This window comes from Anguilla anguilla, chromosome 5 (genome assembly GCF_013347855.1).
Source record: "Anguilla anguilla isolate fAngAng1 chromosome 5, fAngAng1.pri, whole genome shotgun sequence".
Taxonomy (NCBI): Eukaryota; Metazoa; Chordata; class Actinopteri; order Anguilliformes; family Anguillidae; genus Anguilla; species Anguilla anguilla.
In genome coordinates, this window is record NC_049205.1 from 42,635,009 (window position 1) to 42,652,880 (window position 17,872).

The 17,872-nt window shown below is 40.7% G+C and overlaps 1 protein-coding gene across 1 annotated transcript; it reads left to right on the forward strand.

Annotated features, from left to right (window-relative positions):
- Positions 1-1,160: 1,160 nt before the first annotated feature.
- On the forward strand, positions 1,161-10,205 carry LOC118226726 (actin, alpha cardiac muscle 1-like). The gene is made up of 9 exons (XM_035416553.1): positions 1,161-1,249; positions 2,371-2,521; positions 3,072-3,200; positions 3,639-3,749; positions 4,125-4,209; positions 4,754-4,915; positions 6,556-6,747; positions 7,646-7,827; positions 9,867-10,205. Exons 2-9 carry the CDS (start codon positions 2,393-2,395, stop codon positions 10,008-10,010), a joined length of 1,134 nt encoding a protein of 377 aa, XP_035272444.1. The 5' UTR covers positions 1,161-1,249; positions 2,371-2,392; the 3' UTR covers positions 10,011-10,205.
- The last annotated feature ends 7,667 nt before the right edge of the window (positions 10,206-17,872 follow it).

Genomic DNA, 17,872 nt, shown 5'->3' on the forward strand with positions numbered 1-17,872 from the left:
TCACCAGGTGCTTCTTCTCTGGTGATGCTTTGCCGGTCCTATACTGCAGCCATCTTCAGCTTCTGTTTGTTTCGGGACCTATTTGCTTTAAATTTTCTCTTCAGCATATGAAATACATGTTTAATTGGATTCCAGTTTTTTCTCCTTTGTTGCTTTAGCAGTATATTTGGGATCATTGTCTTGCTGTAGGATGAAGTGCAGTCAAATTACTTTTGAGGCATTTGCTTGAACTTCAGCAGATGCTTCTATTCACTTCAGTATTCATTCTGCTGCTGCTACCAGCAGTTACATCATCAGTGAAGTGTACCAGTTCCTGTGGTAGCCAAACATGCCCAAACTATAACACCCCCACCACCATGTTTCACAGATGAGGAGGTGCTTTGGATCTCGGGCAGTTACTTTTGACCTACACACTTTGTTCTTGCCATCACACTGTTACAAGTTAATATTGTTAATTATGGTGCCCTGAAATGGGGGGCTACCTTATGTACAAAATGTGCTGTAATTTCTACATGGCAAGACCAAAATGTATAAAAATTTTCTTTAATAAAAGCTGAGAATGTGCCCTTGAACCACATGTGACGTGTTTGATTACAAATCTAAAATTGTTGAGTACAGAGTCCAATCCAAAAAAACATGTCCTTGTCCCAAACGTTATGCTTTAGTACTTACCTTGATTTCCTTTTTCATTGACTTGTTGACTACTGCCGTTACACACCTTCCCATATCTTGGTGGCGCATGAGTGTGCAGGAGTATTGACCACACCTATTGCAGGGGGTTTGAAATTTCCTTTGAAGGCATTCTGGAAGCGGTGGCCTGTCGGAATGTCTCCCTCACAGAAGCATCCCGTCTGAATGACAGACAAATGGACATACCTCCATTATGACTGATGCACAAAGCCTTATTTATAGAGCACAATGCCGCTGGGCACCCGAATGCCTTTTAGCGCAAATGTGCTGTCAACCCACCTGCCCCCAATAGGCCATTCAACTGCCATGTAATAAATTACCGCCTAATATTAAATCCATACAAAGGCTGTACAGCCCATTTGGATGGACAAATTCCAGTTCTGTTGGAAGGTGGGGTGGGGGAACCTGTCTTTTCGTCTCCTAAAAAGGGCTGATGTTTTGGAGGTATTCGCTGGCCTGTGTCCTGGGGATTCCTTTATAAATATGGAAGCCAGGTGAATGCTAGCTTACTCTCTCAAGGGAGCGACAGCGCACGGGCCTCCTCTCCTGCTCTAGAAGGGTGAGTTTAGCCCACATGCCCTTCACTTTATTTTTGAAAAGTCATAGCATTTTTCCATGGTGGCACAGCATGGTAGGAATATGAATGAACTTCTCCAAAATCACTCAAAATGCCTGTCACTGAATTAACAGATGAACACCCACACAAACCCAGAGACATGCATGTATGCATTCACACATTCACACGCTATTTCAAATGATTTCATAAACCTATCAATATTAAATACGTTGAACACATATTATATTGCATTAGAGCACATTATTTTCCTGAAACCTTATTTTTCTACAGATAATTGGGTTTTGCTGTGAATCTGATTCTGTATATTTTCCTTTAATTTATGCACTGGAGTAGAGAATCCACTTAACGAATACATCTAAATAATGTAAAAGTAGATCATTTGATTGTTACCTCATTTTTTTCTATTTAATATTGAAGAAAAAAGTTGTGTAAGTTGAGTGAAATGACAGATTGTTATGCATTCTGATTGAATTGCATGATACTTTGTGATTGAACTGAAATTGAAACTCATTGTGCTCGGGGCACGTTCTCTTATAAACAAGAAAAATTCAATGGCACTTGATTGCTGTGGGAGTGTCCTTTTAAAAAAGTCTATGTATTTATTTTATTGAGAAATCTTAATACGTTTAAACTGGTTGTATTGCTACTTGTATGTGTGCATTTGTGTGTGCATGTACACACACGTTTGTGTGTGCGTGTGTGTGTGTGTGTGTGTGTGCAGAGGTGAAAAGTCCAGGGGTCAGGAAGTAATGGTAAATGGACTGCATTTATATAGCGCTTTTATCCAAAGCGCTTTACAATTGATGCCTCTCATTTGCCAGAGCAGTTAGGGATTAGGGGTTAGGTGTCTTGCTCAAGGACACTTCGACACGCCCAGGGCGGGGTTTGAACCGGCAACCCTCCGACTGCCAGACAATCGGTCTTACCTCCTGAGCTATGTCGCCCCTAGAAGTACAATCCTTCCATGTGTTTCTTCCACTCACTAATTAATTCCTACCTGGCAAAAGAATTGTGCAAATTAGTAAATCTGCGTGATCTCAACAAAATACTGGGGTGGACTTCTATTTTCTGAACCTAGATTTTCCACCTCTGTGTGTGTACAGGACTACAGCTGTCTTAGTGAAGATGTGTGATGAGGAGGAGACCACTGCCTTGGTGTGTGACAATGGCTCAGGCCTTGTCAAGGCAGGCTTTGCTGGTGATGATGCCCCCAGAGCTGTATTTCCCTCTATTGTTGGTCGTCCCCGTCATCAGGTGAGCCCCTATGTCCGAGCACCCTACCTCCTCCTCACAATGGCTACCATGATAAGCCACATCATTCATGTTCATCCTTATGATAACTTGATATGGTTATCAGATCAGTGTTATAATAAATGTGACTACTTCATTTGATGCTGATTCCCATACGCATCCCACCATATAGCTCGGGATGTATTCTGTACTGCAGCCCACAGTTAAGCTTGCATAGAATTGAGCCGGAGAAGACCACAGGGTCACTAGAGAGTGATCGAACGTGGACCCCTTACCGGCTGAATCCTCCCGCACCCTGAGTGACACAATTGCCAATTGCGTGTTGTCCTATAGAGCTACCAACCACACTCAGCACTAGCATGGTGTGGACTCAATCCAAGACCGTGAGGCTCATCCATAAACCACAGCGTGGTGCCTTAACCGAACAAGCTTGCCAGCAGCCCCCTACCGCTGTTATACATTAACTGAAAAAATAAAACAATCAAAATGGCAATGGCTATGAGATTAAATGTAATTGTAGTCTAATTTTTATGTTAACTCTTGGCTCCATTAGGGTGTGATGGTAGGTATGGGGCAGAAGGACAGCTATGTTGGAGACGAGGCCCAGAGCAAGAGGGGTATCCTGACCCTAAAGTACCCGATTGAGCATGGCATCATCACCAACTGGGACGACATGGAGAAGGTACACAACCCTGGCTAGAGATGACCAGCAAAAAGTCAGTGGAATAAAAACATGCACCTTCATTATAAGTGATTGTGATACATATGGGAATCCCCCCATGGTAATCATCACCATGGCACCTTCTGAACTATCACCCCTTCTCTGTCTGTTATCCTCTGTGTTTACTCCCTGTCTGAATGAAACAAAAACTATGGGCTGGCCTGTCTTCTCCCCTTAAAAAACGTGCATGTTCACAAAAACAGAATTATATAGCACAATTGCCACTTGTTCTTTATTTTGTAGAACATGACATTTCTAGATGGTATGAGAAAAGGGGCATTTATGTTAAAACAGGGCCGAAGCACATGGGAGAAACAGCTACCAGACTTGAATGCAGGACTCCCACCATCTTTTTTGTACCTGTTTCATGTTGGCCATCTTTGTTCTGCCTCCTCAAAGATCTGGCACCACACCTTTTACAATGAGCTGCGTGTGGCCCCTGAGGAGCACCCAGTTCTGCTGACAGAGGCCCCCCTAAACCCCAAAGCCAACAGGGAGAAGATGACCCAGGTGGGCCACATCTACACCATCATCTTTCCCAGATATCACCAGGGTTCACACTATAGATCCTGTATAATCAATATCACATATTTTTACAATCAAATATTATTCATTTAAATCGCACATTATCATTATATTGAATTGCATAACAGTCTTTAGCTTAGCTTTTCCACATTCATATCAGAGATACAGGTACAAATTGAAAAATACCATTTTCAAGGGTACAATGACTGCATTCTACCCCTGATGAACCCTTTGAACCCTTTATCCTAGACATAAGTTCCCTGAATGATAATACAATTTGTGGCTTGTCTTCTGTATTTTAGAAGAAGAACTCTTTTGATTATTACTCTAATGATTATTTTACGTGACCTGTTTTTGTAGATCATGTTTGAGACCTTCAACGTCCCAGCCATGTATGTTGCCATTCAGGCTGTTCTGTCTCTCTACGCCTCTGGCCGTACCACTGGTGAGTCTGTTCAGGTTAAGAAGCAAACTCTATGAGGGGATTTGCAGGGGATTTGACAGGAGATAATTGTTTTTGTCTGGCTTAACTTGCCTGGTTACCTCCAGCCTGCTCTAATGGTGTCACTTCTTTATCCCTTTAGTGGTATTATGAGCAGCTGTTTGTCAGATAGTTTATTGTGAATAGAGATATATTATATGCTGTCAAATGGTTAATAGTGTGCTCTTACATTATATCAGGAATCATGAATGAAGTTCTTTGCACAAATGTAACAAATGAGCTATTACCACTTTCCCAGCCGTTGGGAGCTCCAACAATAATGCAGGAACTGTTTCCCATGTACATTTATTGCATGTGTAGTACAGTAACTTAAAATATTTGGGCTAAATAATAAAAAAAGTAATGAACACATGAGAAACTGCTGTTAGACACAGTTGAGAGCGCTTTAATAGTCTTTGATAGTGTTGGTCAATGAGACCTCCCCTGTGTGTGTGTGTGTGTGTGTGTGTGTGCGTGTGTGTGTGTGTGTGTGTGTGTGTCTACGCAGGTATTGTACTCGATGCTGGGGATGGTGTGACTCACAATGTGCCCGTATATGAGGGCTATGCATTACCCCACGCCATCATGAGGCTAGATCTGGCTGGCAGAGACCTGACTGACTACCTCATGAAGATCCTGACAGAGAGAGGCTACTCCTTCGTCACTACTGGTAAGACCCATGTCACATGACCAGCCAGGCCATAATATACTGGAGTTAGTTCTTTCACAAGATGATTTATCTCCAATGTCAATATCTACTTGAGAAGATATATAGTCAAAGTAAAACAAACCATGAAAAGAGTCCAAGCCAATAATTTTGTACCCCAGGGATTCATGGTTGACACACTAGTTATCTTGGCAAATAACAGAGCCTTTCCGTACACTGAAGTCCATAGTTTGAAATTAAAATACCAAACTAAAGACCAAAGTGCTTTTTGCTTTTAGTCTCTGATCTAGAAATGTATCTTATCTAATACCCTTAGAAACATCAAAATCCAATTAACCTGTACAATTAATGTTTCCTGGTCTTTTTACTGATCTGAAGTTGGGTTGCTGATTTCTTACTACTGATAAAGCCTCGAAAGAAACCAATCATTCTGTACAAACGAACGGGATTTATAGGGCCAAAACACAGGCAAGAAAAAGGATTTATTCAAGAAGCCTGAAAGTTTAGAAGCTTCAAACAAATCTTTGCCTGATTTATGACAGATTTATAACAAAACTATTTTATAAATCCCCCATGATCACCCATTGCTGTGCATTCACTTTATAGTCAGTGGAAAAATGTGAACAGATTTCATCTAAAGCTTGAAAGAGCTTTGTGTCCTAAGTTGCTAAGTTGTCATAGCAGAATTAATTAATAACATAATTTATATGGCACCTTTAATCCTTTTTCAGTGGTCTAAAAGTATGCAACATGCAAAAATAGCTGAAGAGTTTAGGGCACTGCAGTGGACAAAAATGGAGGTGCAGGGCTTATTAGTGGATGTGCCAGCTGGCCTTTTGGGTGGTCCTGTGACTCAGGGAGGTGGTATTCTGGGATCTGGTGGCATGCTGGTGTTCTGCCTGTAGTTGCAGTGGCAGCCAGCTACATATTTACTTGCAGAAGATTTGTAAATCAAGCAGTGTTTCCACTGCTGCTGCATTCTGTCATTCAACTAGGGCGCACACACATGCACACACACACAAATAGACACACACTCACACACACACACACACACGCACACACACACACATGTACACGTAGACAGGCACACACACACACACACACACACACACACACACAAACAGCATGAGAGAAAATAATTTTGTTGCTTAAGACCATGACAGGAGATATGTGCGTATACAGCACAGCCTACTGGTAGAAAGGCTGAAATATACTGTAGATGTTCCGAACACTATTTTGTCAAACTTACTGTTTATGGGAAATTCAAAAGAAATTCAACAGAAACTCTTATGTTTAGCCGTGCTTTATTTCAAAATGAACTTGCCAAGATGGCACTCGTGATCCACACACTGTGAGCTGGTTCAAAAACAGTATTCAAAGTGCATATTATAAGTATATATTGAGTGCAAACACACACCCTGGCTATAAATCTGTCCCTGTTTTCCATCATCATGAACCAGAGCTTTCCAAACACTTTACCTGATACTCCACCATGCTGCACGCACCTGTAAAAATCTATGAAACCTGCTTCACTGTAGTCCTTTGGAGCCAGAGTTTGGCCCTTCCCTCCACTGTTGTTGTACTGCCCGTGACAATACCTGGATGAAAATGACTGGGTATCGCTCTAACTTTTTGTCCCTCAGCTGAGAGAGAGATTGTACGTGACATCAAGGAGAAGCTGTGCTATGTGGCCCTGGACTTTGAGAATGAAATGGCCACCGCTGCCTCCTCCTCCTCCCTGGAGAAGAGCTACGAGCTGCCTGATGGCCAGGTCATCACCATTGGCAACGAGAGGTTCCGCTGCCCCGAGACCCTCTTCCAGCCCTCCTTCATTGGTCAGTCCACCATAACATTATATCATATAAAAATTGATTTATATTTGCATGATATTATATGTCATTATTAATGCTTTATTTCCCCCCTGTTGATTCTGATTTTTGGGCTGAGTTTCATCTTTAACAATTGGATTTTACCACTTAAAATAGTTAATTATATTATCTGACATTTTGATCACAACTTCATCTTCAACAATTGGATTTCACCACTTAAAATAGTTGATTACATTTTATCCTGCATTTTGATCACAGCTCAATACTAATTGTCTCAGTTTCATGGGTACCTTCTAAATATCAATAATGATAGCAGTAACAGTAATCATAGTAATTTCATACCAAAATATGCTGGTAAGGTATGGATAAAATCTCCTTAAAGTATGTGTGATCTGATAGAATCATTTGTAGTATGTCACATGACAAGCGTCATTAATCCTGTGCAATAGGGCAAGGACCTCTCACAGTACTACCTTTTTATAGAGCATGTTTTTGTTGTTTGAATCAAGCAGTTAATGATTCCTCATCACTTTCTGTTAAAGCAGCACAGGTTAACCAATTAAAGCAGATGAGTTCTCCAGTTAACATTGTGGGTGAATGTACTACATCAGATACAGTAAGTCTTAAAAAAAATACTACATGAGTTCTGGTAGGAGTTCTGCTAACTGTCTCTATGTGCAATTAGCATATAGTTATTCTCATTTTACACATTCTGTTATCCATTTATATTGGTACTTTTGATGTGAAATATCTTGCTCAAGGATGTAACAGAAGTACTTTCTCTATAACCGTTGGAAGAATCCTGAGCCTCACCTAGCAACAAAACTACTCATATCTTTTCCATCTACTCTCACAAAGTACATTTTAGTCAGGTTATAATGATATTCATTTGTGTCATCCCCAGGTATGGAGTCAGCTGGTATTCATGAGACCACCTACAATGGCATTATGAAGTGTGATATCGACATCCGGAAGGATCTGTACGCCAACAACGTGCTCTCCGGTGGTACTACCATGTACCCTGGTATTGGTGACCGCATGCAGAAGGAAATCACAGCTTTAGCGCCTAGCACAATGAAGATTAAGGTACAGTATTGTAAACACTCGCCTTAAACTGATTTACATATTGAATACAGTGGATGTCAGTGGATCAGTAGGGTCACTATTCCCATTGGGAAAGACTCTGAATGACTTACATAAATCTCACCTTGCAATTCCAAACCACCTTGAATCCTCAGATTATCCCAGTAATCAATAATAAAGTTCCAAGTCAGCCCTGCAGGGTACATTATGGTTCTTTAAGATAATTACTTGCCTCATCTTCTTAAGGCACTTTTCCAGTGCATGGGTGGGCCCCACAGCCTGGTCTTTGATCTAGACTATGCCAGTACTGACTGTGACCAACAGCCTTCCATGGCAATGCACAGTTCTATGCTCTAATGTTGCCCAGGGATGACATGGTCTCATCCTGCTCCTGCAACCCCCTGCTGGTTGATCAGAAACCTACAAGTTTGCCTGTTGGGTTTCACATTGTGCACCTTCCTCTGTGTGATGAGAAGCAGTGGCTGACACTTACACTAAGTGTTGCGAAAACATGACAGTATTATTTAAGTAAAATGTATGGGAAGAGTTTTCCTTTGGTTGCATGACATGGACAGCTCTATAATGTAAAATGTCCAGAGCTTTTCAGTTGGTATGTTAATTTTCCTAAGCCATATGCATGGCATATGTATGAGTGCGTGTACACAAGTTTATTTAATTTAATGTATTATTGTCTGCCAAAACACTGGTATGTTATCTGGTATGCCAATAATATGTCGATGGCATGGTTGTGCAATTCAATTTCTCAATAGCAATGCTGTAAGACTGCATTCTCATGACATTGCCCACGTTCTCAGTCACAACTGTATAGGTTATGATTTAGCATAGTTCGGAAATCAAGATAAATCACCAATAGCTCTATCTATTATCGAGGAAAACTCACTTTCCCAGTCCACAAATTGTTAATATTTCAGTAGAGAACCAAAACAAAAACCCCACTAAAATCATTCATCTTTCTTTGAGACTAAAATAAATGCAATCACAAAACAAAAAAAACAGCAATATTGATCTGTGGACATCGCTCTAGCTTTCACTAAAAGAAAATACATTCCAAAAAGGCCAATCGATGCATATCAAAACTACGTTGAAGTTGATCAGACGGATTACTCCCCAGAGCAGGGGCAGACCGAAGCAATCCATAACCAGAAGTAATGCACGCAGCCTGATGAGGCTGAACTCACCGGGGTGCAGCGCGCAGGCACACAGTTGAGTTGCGAGCAGAAATAATTGCGTGGCCTACCTACGCCTCCTCGAGAAGGCTGCACATCTTGGGCCCTGTCCCCTGCGGCCAGGAAAGTGTGAAACACTGATAATGAACCTTTTCAGTTTGTGGCTGTTGCCATTGGGGACTGAGCTTCCCGGATGAAAATGAGGCCCAGCTGCCCTACTTCATGTGGGAAAGGTAGAAAAATAAGCATAAGCCAGAGATATAATTTGAGAATTGTTCAGAAGAGATTCAGAAGAAAGAGACAAAAAAATGTTGATTCATCTCACCAAAAGTCAAACCAAATGAGCTGGTTACCATGACATTGTGGGTCTCGAGAAGGAAAATGTTATAACGAGAATATGACCAACTAGTCTTGTACGACTGTGCTAAATTCTGTAGAAAGGTAAACACAAGCAAGAGTGAAAACTGCAGGCACAGTTTTATTTGGATACAGGGTGGTGCAATGACATGAGAGTACTTCAGCTCACACCTCAAATTTTTGATTTGCTTGCTGACAACACAATGTAGGGCCTACAGTAAGTTTCATCGGTGCTGGAGGGTTTACTTGAAGGTACGATACTCATCGCGCCATCTGTACTTATACTCAGAATTTCTGCTTTGCTTATGGCACATGCAATGTACAGTTTGAGGATTTTTTTAGGCTGTTCTGAAAGTTGCAGTGATCACACTATACAACAATGCAAATATGTTTATCATCCCAGCTCTGCCACATTGCCATGATATTAACCTGATGTATGGACATTGTATGATAGCAATTTGATTTTTTGAAGCTGACCAAGGCCTGTCCCTCCCACAGATGATCGCTCCCCCAGAGCGTAAGTACTCCGTCTGGATTGGTGGCTCCATCCTGGCCTCCCTCTCCACCTTCCAGCAGATGTGGATCAGCAAAGATGAGTATGAGGAGGCGGGGCCTTCGATCGTTCACCGGAAGTGCTTCTAAACCCCGCCCTCCCTCTCCCTTGAAGACCCGCCCCCTCCTGGAACTCAGCTGTTACACGCTCCTTCTCTTACAGTCTCCAGTGATGATTTTTCAGTGGTCCACTCTTGGTGGTTTGCCCTCACATTTGTTCTCAGGCACTCGGTTCCTGTTGTACATGCCCCTCACAATAAAGTCCACTGCCCCGTGTTATGGTCACATGTCATCTACTGTGTGCTGAGCAGTTTTCATCAAAGTCAACGGAAGGAGGATAAAAAAGTACAAGGATAATATATATCATGTTCATGGTAAATGACCAATCCACACTAAATTTTCCATAATAAAGTCAGTAAAAGAAGCAATCGGATGATCAGACAGTATCATTAGAATGAAAATGCCCTCATATAATAAAGGGCTAAAATAGACTGAATTGAATAGATTTATTGGCTAAGACTGCCATTAAAAATTTTGTAAACATTATATTGAATGAATGTAATTCATCTAATACATGCAGCACAAAATACTTTGCTATATTGCTATTATAATGTGTATAATGCCTGTTGCTATGGGAGATGTCTAGCTCTTGTAACACAGACAACTGACAGCACATCTAAGAAGAGAACAGAAAATGACAACAAAGAAATCTAATGCTTAGATGTATTGCAAACACGGTGCAGAACCATCATCCTTTGACAGGACAAATGTACCCAGTTAAACTCAATACGTCAGGTACAGTAACAAGCCACACTGCAGGAAAATGAAGTCATGTATCCTAGGCCTTTCTTATCAGTTTGAGCAGCTGTAAAATTAAACCCAAAGGATATTACAAATTTAAATTTCAACTCCGCTTTTTTCATCTGCCCCATGGGTACCACATTACCCATGATGGGAAATCCACTGTATGGTTTTCACAGCTATAGTTCCTCCAGACATCTCTTCATCACAAAACTTCTTCTGACCTAATAATTTTCTAATTATCTAACAGGGTTTCATTCTCTCAGTCTCAAACACAATACATGACTGCATGAGTGATACACGAGACTGTACAATATCTGTATTTGCATTAGCGATTTTTAGACCTTGGGAATATACGTAAGTTAATGTTTAGCCTTTCCATTAAGGCTGCTTCACATAGTGGGGCTTGTGTTTATGAAGCTGGGGACTGTTTTGGTGCCTGTGGCCAGTCCCAGGTGGGGCTGGGTATAAAAAGCACCGCAACAGTTCGGTTATAAAATAACACATCTATGTCCTCTCGGTGCTTATTATTTATTTACTTGTGAGGATGTAAATTATAGTGAAATCAATTGGTTCTGATGTCCCTGCTGCTTTTGATATGTCTTAATAAAAGCCAGTCTGGCATAGAGAGATCTGGCCTTATCTTGTCAGGGGTCCTAAATCAACAGTAAATGGAAGACTCCTGCTCCTGTCCAACAGCTGCGCTCTCATTGGATGCCCTGTTTTATGGCACCAATTAAAAAATTGGGGAGACGACTTGAGGGGGAGGGTGGGCTGAGAATATAACTTGGGGGGCCTCACTGTTTTCCTGCCTCTAACGCCAGTGTCTAAGGAATTCTGCTTGCATTTGTATTTGGCAACAGTGATACACTTCAGCCCTCTGTAGGTTGTGAGTTGTGATCATGCTTACATTCAGACTGTGCTCATCTTTATTGGCAGGGCTATACAGCTGTTACTCAGAATAGATTAGTCACATTCTCCACATTTTAACCCAGATACTGAAATGAGTAAGAAAGAAATAAAGAAAGAAAGAAAGACTACATAGTATTCAGTATGCAATGCACCTGTAAGACCAGAAGGTGGGGGCATTGAATCATGATGCAACACCATATAATCTAACCAAGAGTAGCATAATATCCCTACACGGAAGGGAAGAAAGAGAGAAGTAAGCTTTTCCAACACATGGGGATGTATTTGAATATACTGTAGCTGTTTTGCACCAGAGTATAAAGTGATTCAAAACTGACTGTAAGTATTAGTAAGAGTTAGCTGTTCTCATTTGTCCACATAGAGTACACAGATACTTTATCTTAAGTTGACATGCTACTCTGTAGCAGCCCAGATTGAAATCCATTTGCTCTAAAATGAGACATCCATCATTGTAAAGACTTAGCAGTCTATGAAGAGGCACTCAATGAGATATTAGCTACATAACTGCTCCCCTGATAGTGTGATAAACAGCAACAACCCTCCATAATAGATCATTGCTTTTGTCGTACATTTTGATCTGTTTTGTTCTGTTTTACAAGTGCTGAGTGATTCATCTCCAGCTACTACACAAAAGTCAATGCTGTGGCTCTAATAATATTGTAATTAAAGTTTTTTTTTCTTGGACTTGTTTATTTTGTTTAGAGAAATCTGACTGCAATCTGACTGCGTTTCCACCGCAGGAACTTTACCCCGGAACTAGGAACCTTTTGAGGAACTCAGTGCGTTTCAACCGCAGGAACTAGGGTCTAAATTAAATTAAGACTTTATTTTACCCCCAAAAAAGTCCCTGCTCGAGGGGTAGTACTTTCCAAAAGTACCGGAACCTTTGAGGTGGATCGAAAGCGCTGAAAATTTCTGGTTGGTCGACTACTTGCAGTGTTTTATTTCAACCGCCATTTAAAAAAATCGATTAAAAAGCCGCAAACCGATTTATTTTCATAATAACTTGAAATCAAACTTGTATGTTAGGTGGTGCAGTAGCCTACTTTTGGTTATAGCCTGCCAACATCTTGGAATTATAACGTGTGCTCTTCTGTTCTTTTCTTGCTTTAGTATTCGTTTTATAAAATGCTAAGCATTCGTGCTGGGACATATTACGTACCAAAACATTCAAACGGTTTAATTTGGTTGCTGAATATTTTTCTGGATTTTCTTTGTTAGTCCGTTGTAATTGACTCAAACGTTTGATACAGTTATGTGAGGTATGAGGTAGTTCTGCGTAATTTACATTGGTGATACAGTAAAAGCAAACTGGAAATCACCTTCCGCACTTTTTGTCAGGGTAAAATAACAGGTTAATTCTAGTAATCGTCCCTTTTGCTTTTTCAGACTGCCGTAATTTTACAAAAATTTTTCATTTTAAATAAAAGACCAGGAAGACTATGGACTAATTTATGGTGCATGGTTCGCATCTGGAGGGCACACTTCGCTGCTCGGCTAGCAGTAACTTTGAAAGAAAGCAAACGATGGCTGTATCACTGCTAATTTAAATTTTCTCGCAAGTCAGAGTTTTCGTTCTATTCTTGTCATTTTGCAATTAGCCTATATGGAATTGACGATGAGAAAGTAATCAATTCAACAGCAAATTGTTTACAACGTGTGCATGTTTTCTGCTGTTGTTGCCAGTTATTTGTGGAATGTGAATGCATTCTGTCGCCTCGGATGTCAAGACATGAAAGTGAATGTTCGCATAAAAACATAATGAATGTGTTTGAGAGGATATATAAAACAGTTACAATCTGACTATTGGCCTGTTATATCCTATTTGTTGCATAACAACGGTCCAAGTTCAACTACCAACGACAGTTTTGCTTGACAACGGTAAAATATGCCCCAACGGCCACGGAAGAATATTTCAATTTCAGGTGATTAAATCGATAAAAATCAATAAATACAAAAGTAACCATATATAGTCATTATTGGTAACCCGTTGTATATAAGTGGAATAAACCCCTCTGGGCTGTCCCGGTTATTAGAAAATAATGTAGGCTACTTCGGTGGTAGTATGAGGTTACAGAAGAAATCATAGGACAGATGGACCGACGACAACTTCGCTTTTTCATACGTCAGTGAGTTAATTTGCCTAATCTTCGCGGGACTTTAGACCGCGGTGGAAACGCAGACAACAATGGGCTGAAGGAACCTTTTAGTTCCTTGAAAAGTAGTTCCTTTTGGTGGAAACGCGGCTTTAGAGGCTCAGTTCCTGCACTCTTTGACTCTAGTTCTTGCACATTTCACCTGATCCAAGGTATAATTTGGGGGCCATGGCACACTGTACACTAAGTTGTGGCCTATATCACTACGTGACAAGAAAACAGAGCAGCGCAATCTAGGACAGAGAGAAGACTCTGCTATATTCCCCCTGCTTTTCTCTTAGCCCAGATGTTAGCTGGGCTGCTTTCTGTCCGCTCGTATTATGGTTAATCAGAGGCCAAATAGGAAGGGATTGCTATATTAGGTGCCTTGAACTGAACTGGGCTCTTCCAGCATCTGCCATGGAAGAGACTAGATTAAAGGTAAGCCAATCCCCAAAAAATATTTTCTCATGGGTGCGTTCAGTGTCTTTTGTATGTGAGCTAATGATTTTCGGAATTTGTCCCGGTCCATGTGAAAGGTGTTGCTAAAAACCTAAAATAGTATTACAGTACTGTAGTGTGGGCTACTGTTCACAGAACTGGGCTTAAATACTTAAGCAAATGACATTGCTCCAACTCCCAGGTGTGCTGCTGTTTACCCTTGAGCATTTGTCTAAGTGAATATTCACATGTATGACATGCAAGCTAAACAAGTCTCTCTGAGAGGAAAAAATATTATTGCTTGTTTATATGCACATTGCCTTTGGTGAATAATGATGATAATGACACTGCTTGTTTACTTGTGTTATCATATCAGCTGTTTATGTGGACCATGCTGTACTATTTGTAATCGTTTAAATACATGAGGTCCTTTGCAAAAGAAAATTATTTGTTTTGAGTTGCTCAGCGTAGCAAGTGTTTATCTGGACTGCAAATGTAAAAATCGCATTATATTTCAAAATCATGATTGCTCTAGCATTAGTGCGAAGTACAGTCAGTCACACTTTCTGAAAACCTACAAGCTGGCACATTAGTTACTTTCATCAGGCCATTTGAAGTATTCAACAGGAGGGCAGTCTAACTACCATGGCACTGTGCCCTTTGAGTACTGTGTCTTTTATGTTAGAATCTGTCAGTGAATTGGCCTATTCTTTTACTCTATAATTTATATTTAAATTTAATTCATGTGTTGTGATGGAAAGGTCACAGTTCGTTGGCTGCTTTCTGTGATATGCAAGGACAAAGTGCAATATTAGCAGTTGGATTGAATGTCCCTCATACGTCTATCTAAGCGGTGAAGGAAGCACAGAGCACAGCATCGATTCCAATTATAACACCGACCTGCCTCTGCGGGACCGGTATTGCACATGGTTTTCACTGTGCCTGCATGAGGCACACTTCAAGGGTATGATGCCATACTTAGTCCTGCAGCTGCCGATGACCCACTTTCCATTCGCCAAAGGAACCAAAGACGAATGAAGGTGAAGAGCATCAGAGAGGGCGTCATGATTAATTGGTCGACTCGCTCTACCTTTCCCACAGAAGCACGCAAAAGAGAGGAGGAAATCAAGAAAAATGACAGCGACGAGACCACTCCTGTAACATCGATTTGGCCGTAATGCGTCAGACTGTCCGGGGTGTTTTTTTAAGATGCACATTTAAGACAGAAGTTGATCAAAGGGTTAACCAGAGCATATTCATTATAATGAAAAATGACTAATTTCACATATTTAGCTCATGTATTGCACAAAGCGGGCAATATTGCTGGTTGCAATGGATTTGTACAAACTCCTTTTTAACCACATCTCAAGTATTGCAGGAAACATCTCCTTAATCAGTTTGTGCTGGTTTGAGTGTGTGAGTGTGTGTGTGTGTATGTGTGTGTGTGTGTGTGTGTGTGCGTATGTGCATGTACATGTGCATGTATGCGTGTGCATGTCAGGGAGGGGGGCAGGTAGATAGAGTTGATAACTAGCAATCTGTAGAGACATTCATTCTGTGAAACATCTTTGAAATTGCATTGCCTTGGTATCACATTGTTACCCTACTTAAGGACATTTTAGGCAGTTGAGTTTTGCTGATGTGTAGAGATGGATGGATAGATCGATAGATAGATTATAGACTGGGCTAGCTCTAAAGGCCTCCAGCTTGTCTGTGGTGGGCTGCCCTGTGGATTCACCCAAAGGCCAGTCATTAGAGGGGCAGAATCATGAATAAAAGAGCAGGATTCCCCAAGCACTTTTAAGTGTTTGGTGTGTTTTCTTTAGCATTTGGGAAAGATGCAACTCTCAAATCCTCCGTGCCTGTCCTCATTATCTTTTTTTCATGTCCTATATAATGTCCCACTTTGCAATTAGGTCTATATTTAATACAGGACTTGGCAGAGAAATGCAAGTGCTGGGTAACCGCAAGTGCTCTCTGCAACTGTCATACCATTCATCTTATGATTTCTTCTTTTTCTTCCTCCTCTTCTTCTTCTTCTTCTTCTTCTTCTATTTCCTTTCATTTACGCTGCTAATATGTCATTACACATTTATATACCTAGGCCATTCCAAAAGTATATTCCAGTTGTTTCTTTGCTTTTCCTGTCCTATCTCATGCTATTCTCACTTCCAAAATTGACTTTTGAAAAAAGTCCCAATGGAGGCTTCTGCCACCATCTCCTGTGTTTTCCTTTTCCTTCTGGTTTTTATTCCCCCATCAGACTTTTATCAGTGCAGTTACTGCTACATTTTGGTACAATGTCTTGTAATACTGCATCTCTTCTTATAAATTCAGTGGATTGTCATCCCGTTTTCACTAAGTAATTGTGTTTCTGCCTTCAACCCAGCTGTGTTAACATCAAATCACACTTCTCTTCTCCATTCCATCTCCTCACAAGGATACTTCAGAAGCAAGGACAATATGATGTCTTTGCTATTTCTATGGTAACATGTGATTTAACAACAGGAGAATTACTTAAATGCAGATCAACTGCAACTGCGGGATGAAAAACCAGCTGAGCTCATATTGGGTATTAGGGCAAAACGGCTGGTCTCTGAAAATCACACTGACAATCACATTTTCACACTTTATTTAGACATATAGAACAACACTTGCTCTCATAACATATGATTAATTTTTGGTAGCGCCATTTAGTCTTAATGCATTTCAATTGTGGGACCAGTTGATAGTGAAGTGTCCTATTGAATATATCTCAGAAACAATCCTTATGATTAAATACATAGCTGAAAGCACTTATTAAATGCAGTATGCTTGTTCTACAATTTTCACATTCAATAGACTTCTCCATTGATTGCCTTGTTAATCTTGGTAGCTTCATACATCCATTATTACTTGGATTATGAAGGGTGCTTCAGATTTATGTACACATAAGGAATCTTCTTTGTCTGTGACAAATCTCACACAGACAATGTATACGAAATGGTCTGTGTTAAATGCATATAAAATAAATTATGTGCATGATGACAAAAGCTCACATTTACTTACCAGCAGGCACCCAGTTAACCCTTCCTGAACACTAAGCAATACTTTAATGCAAAGGTGAAAGGCAGTTTCTCAGTGTTTGACCTGTTATTTGCATCTACTGCAGAGAATAACCAAAGTGCAGTGTGCTGTTATTGAAAATTGCATGCAGGTGTATATGATATACGGACTGCATTTATATAGCGCTTTTATCCAAAGCGCTTTACAATTGATGCCTCTCATTCACCCATTCACACACACACACACTCACACACCAATGGTGATAGACTGCCATGCAAGGTACCAATCAGCTTGTTGGGAGCAATTAGGGGTTAGGTGTCTTGCTCAGGGACACTTCGACACGCCCGGGGGGGGGATCGAACCGGCAACTCTCCGACTGCCAGACAACTGCTCTTACCTCCTGAGCTATGTCGTCCCCAGCACGCAGTTGAAATAAATGAAAAAGGTTTTTAAAGCAACATTAAAAAACAGTAGAATAGTAGAGCATTTTCTCTGTTTTGTGTACATTTCCATCCACAGTTTTATTTTCTCCTAGTCTTGAATGTACTTTAGCACCCATTGTTTTTAACTCAGCAGTCAACCAGCTGTGTCATGGAATCA

Bases quoted from the DNA above. Each gene is read 5' to 3' on its own strand.
- LOC118226726 (XM_035416553.1), top strand. From the start codon at position 2,393: ATGTGTGATGAGGAGGAGACCACTGCCTTGGTGTGTGACAATGGCTCA. The intron at 3,750-4,124 runs GTGGGCCACATC...CTGTTTTTGTAG, and splicing joins ACAGGGAGAAGATGACCCAG to ATCATGTTTGAGACCTTCAA. The intron at 6,748-7,645 runs GTCAGTCCACCA...TGTCATCCCCAG, and splicing joins CTTCCAGCCCTCCTTCATTG to GTATGGAGTCAGCTGGTATT.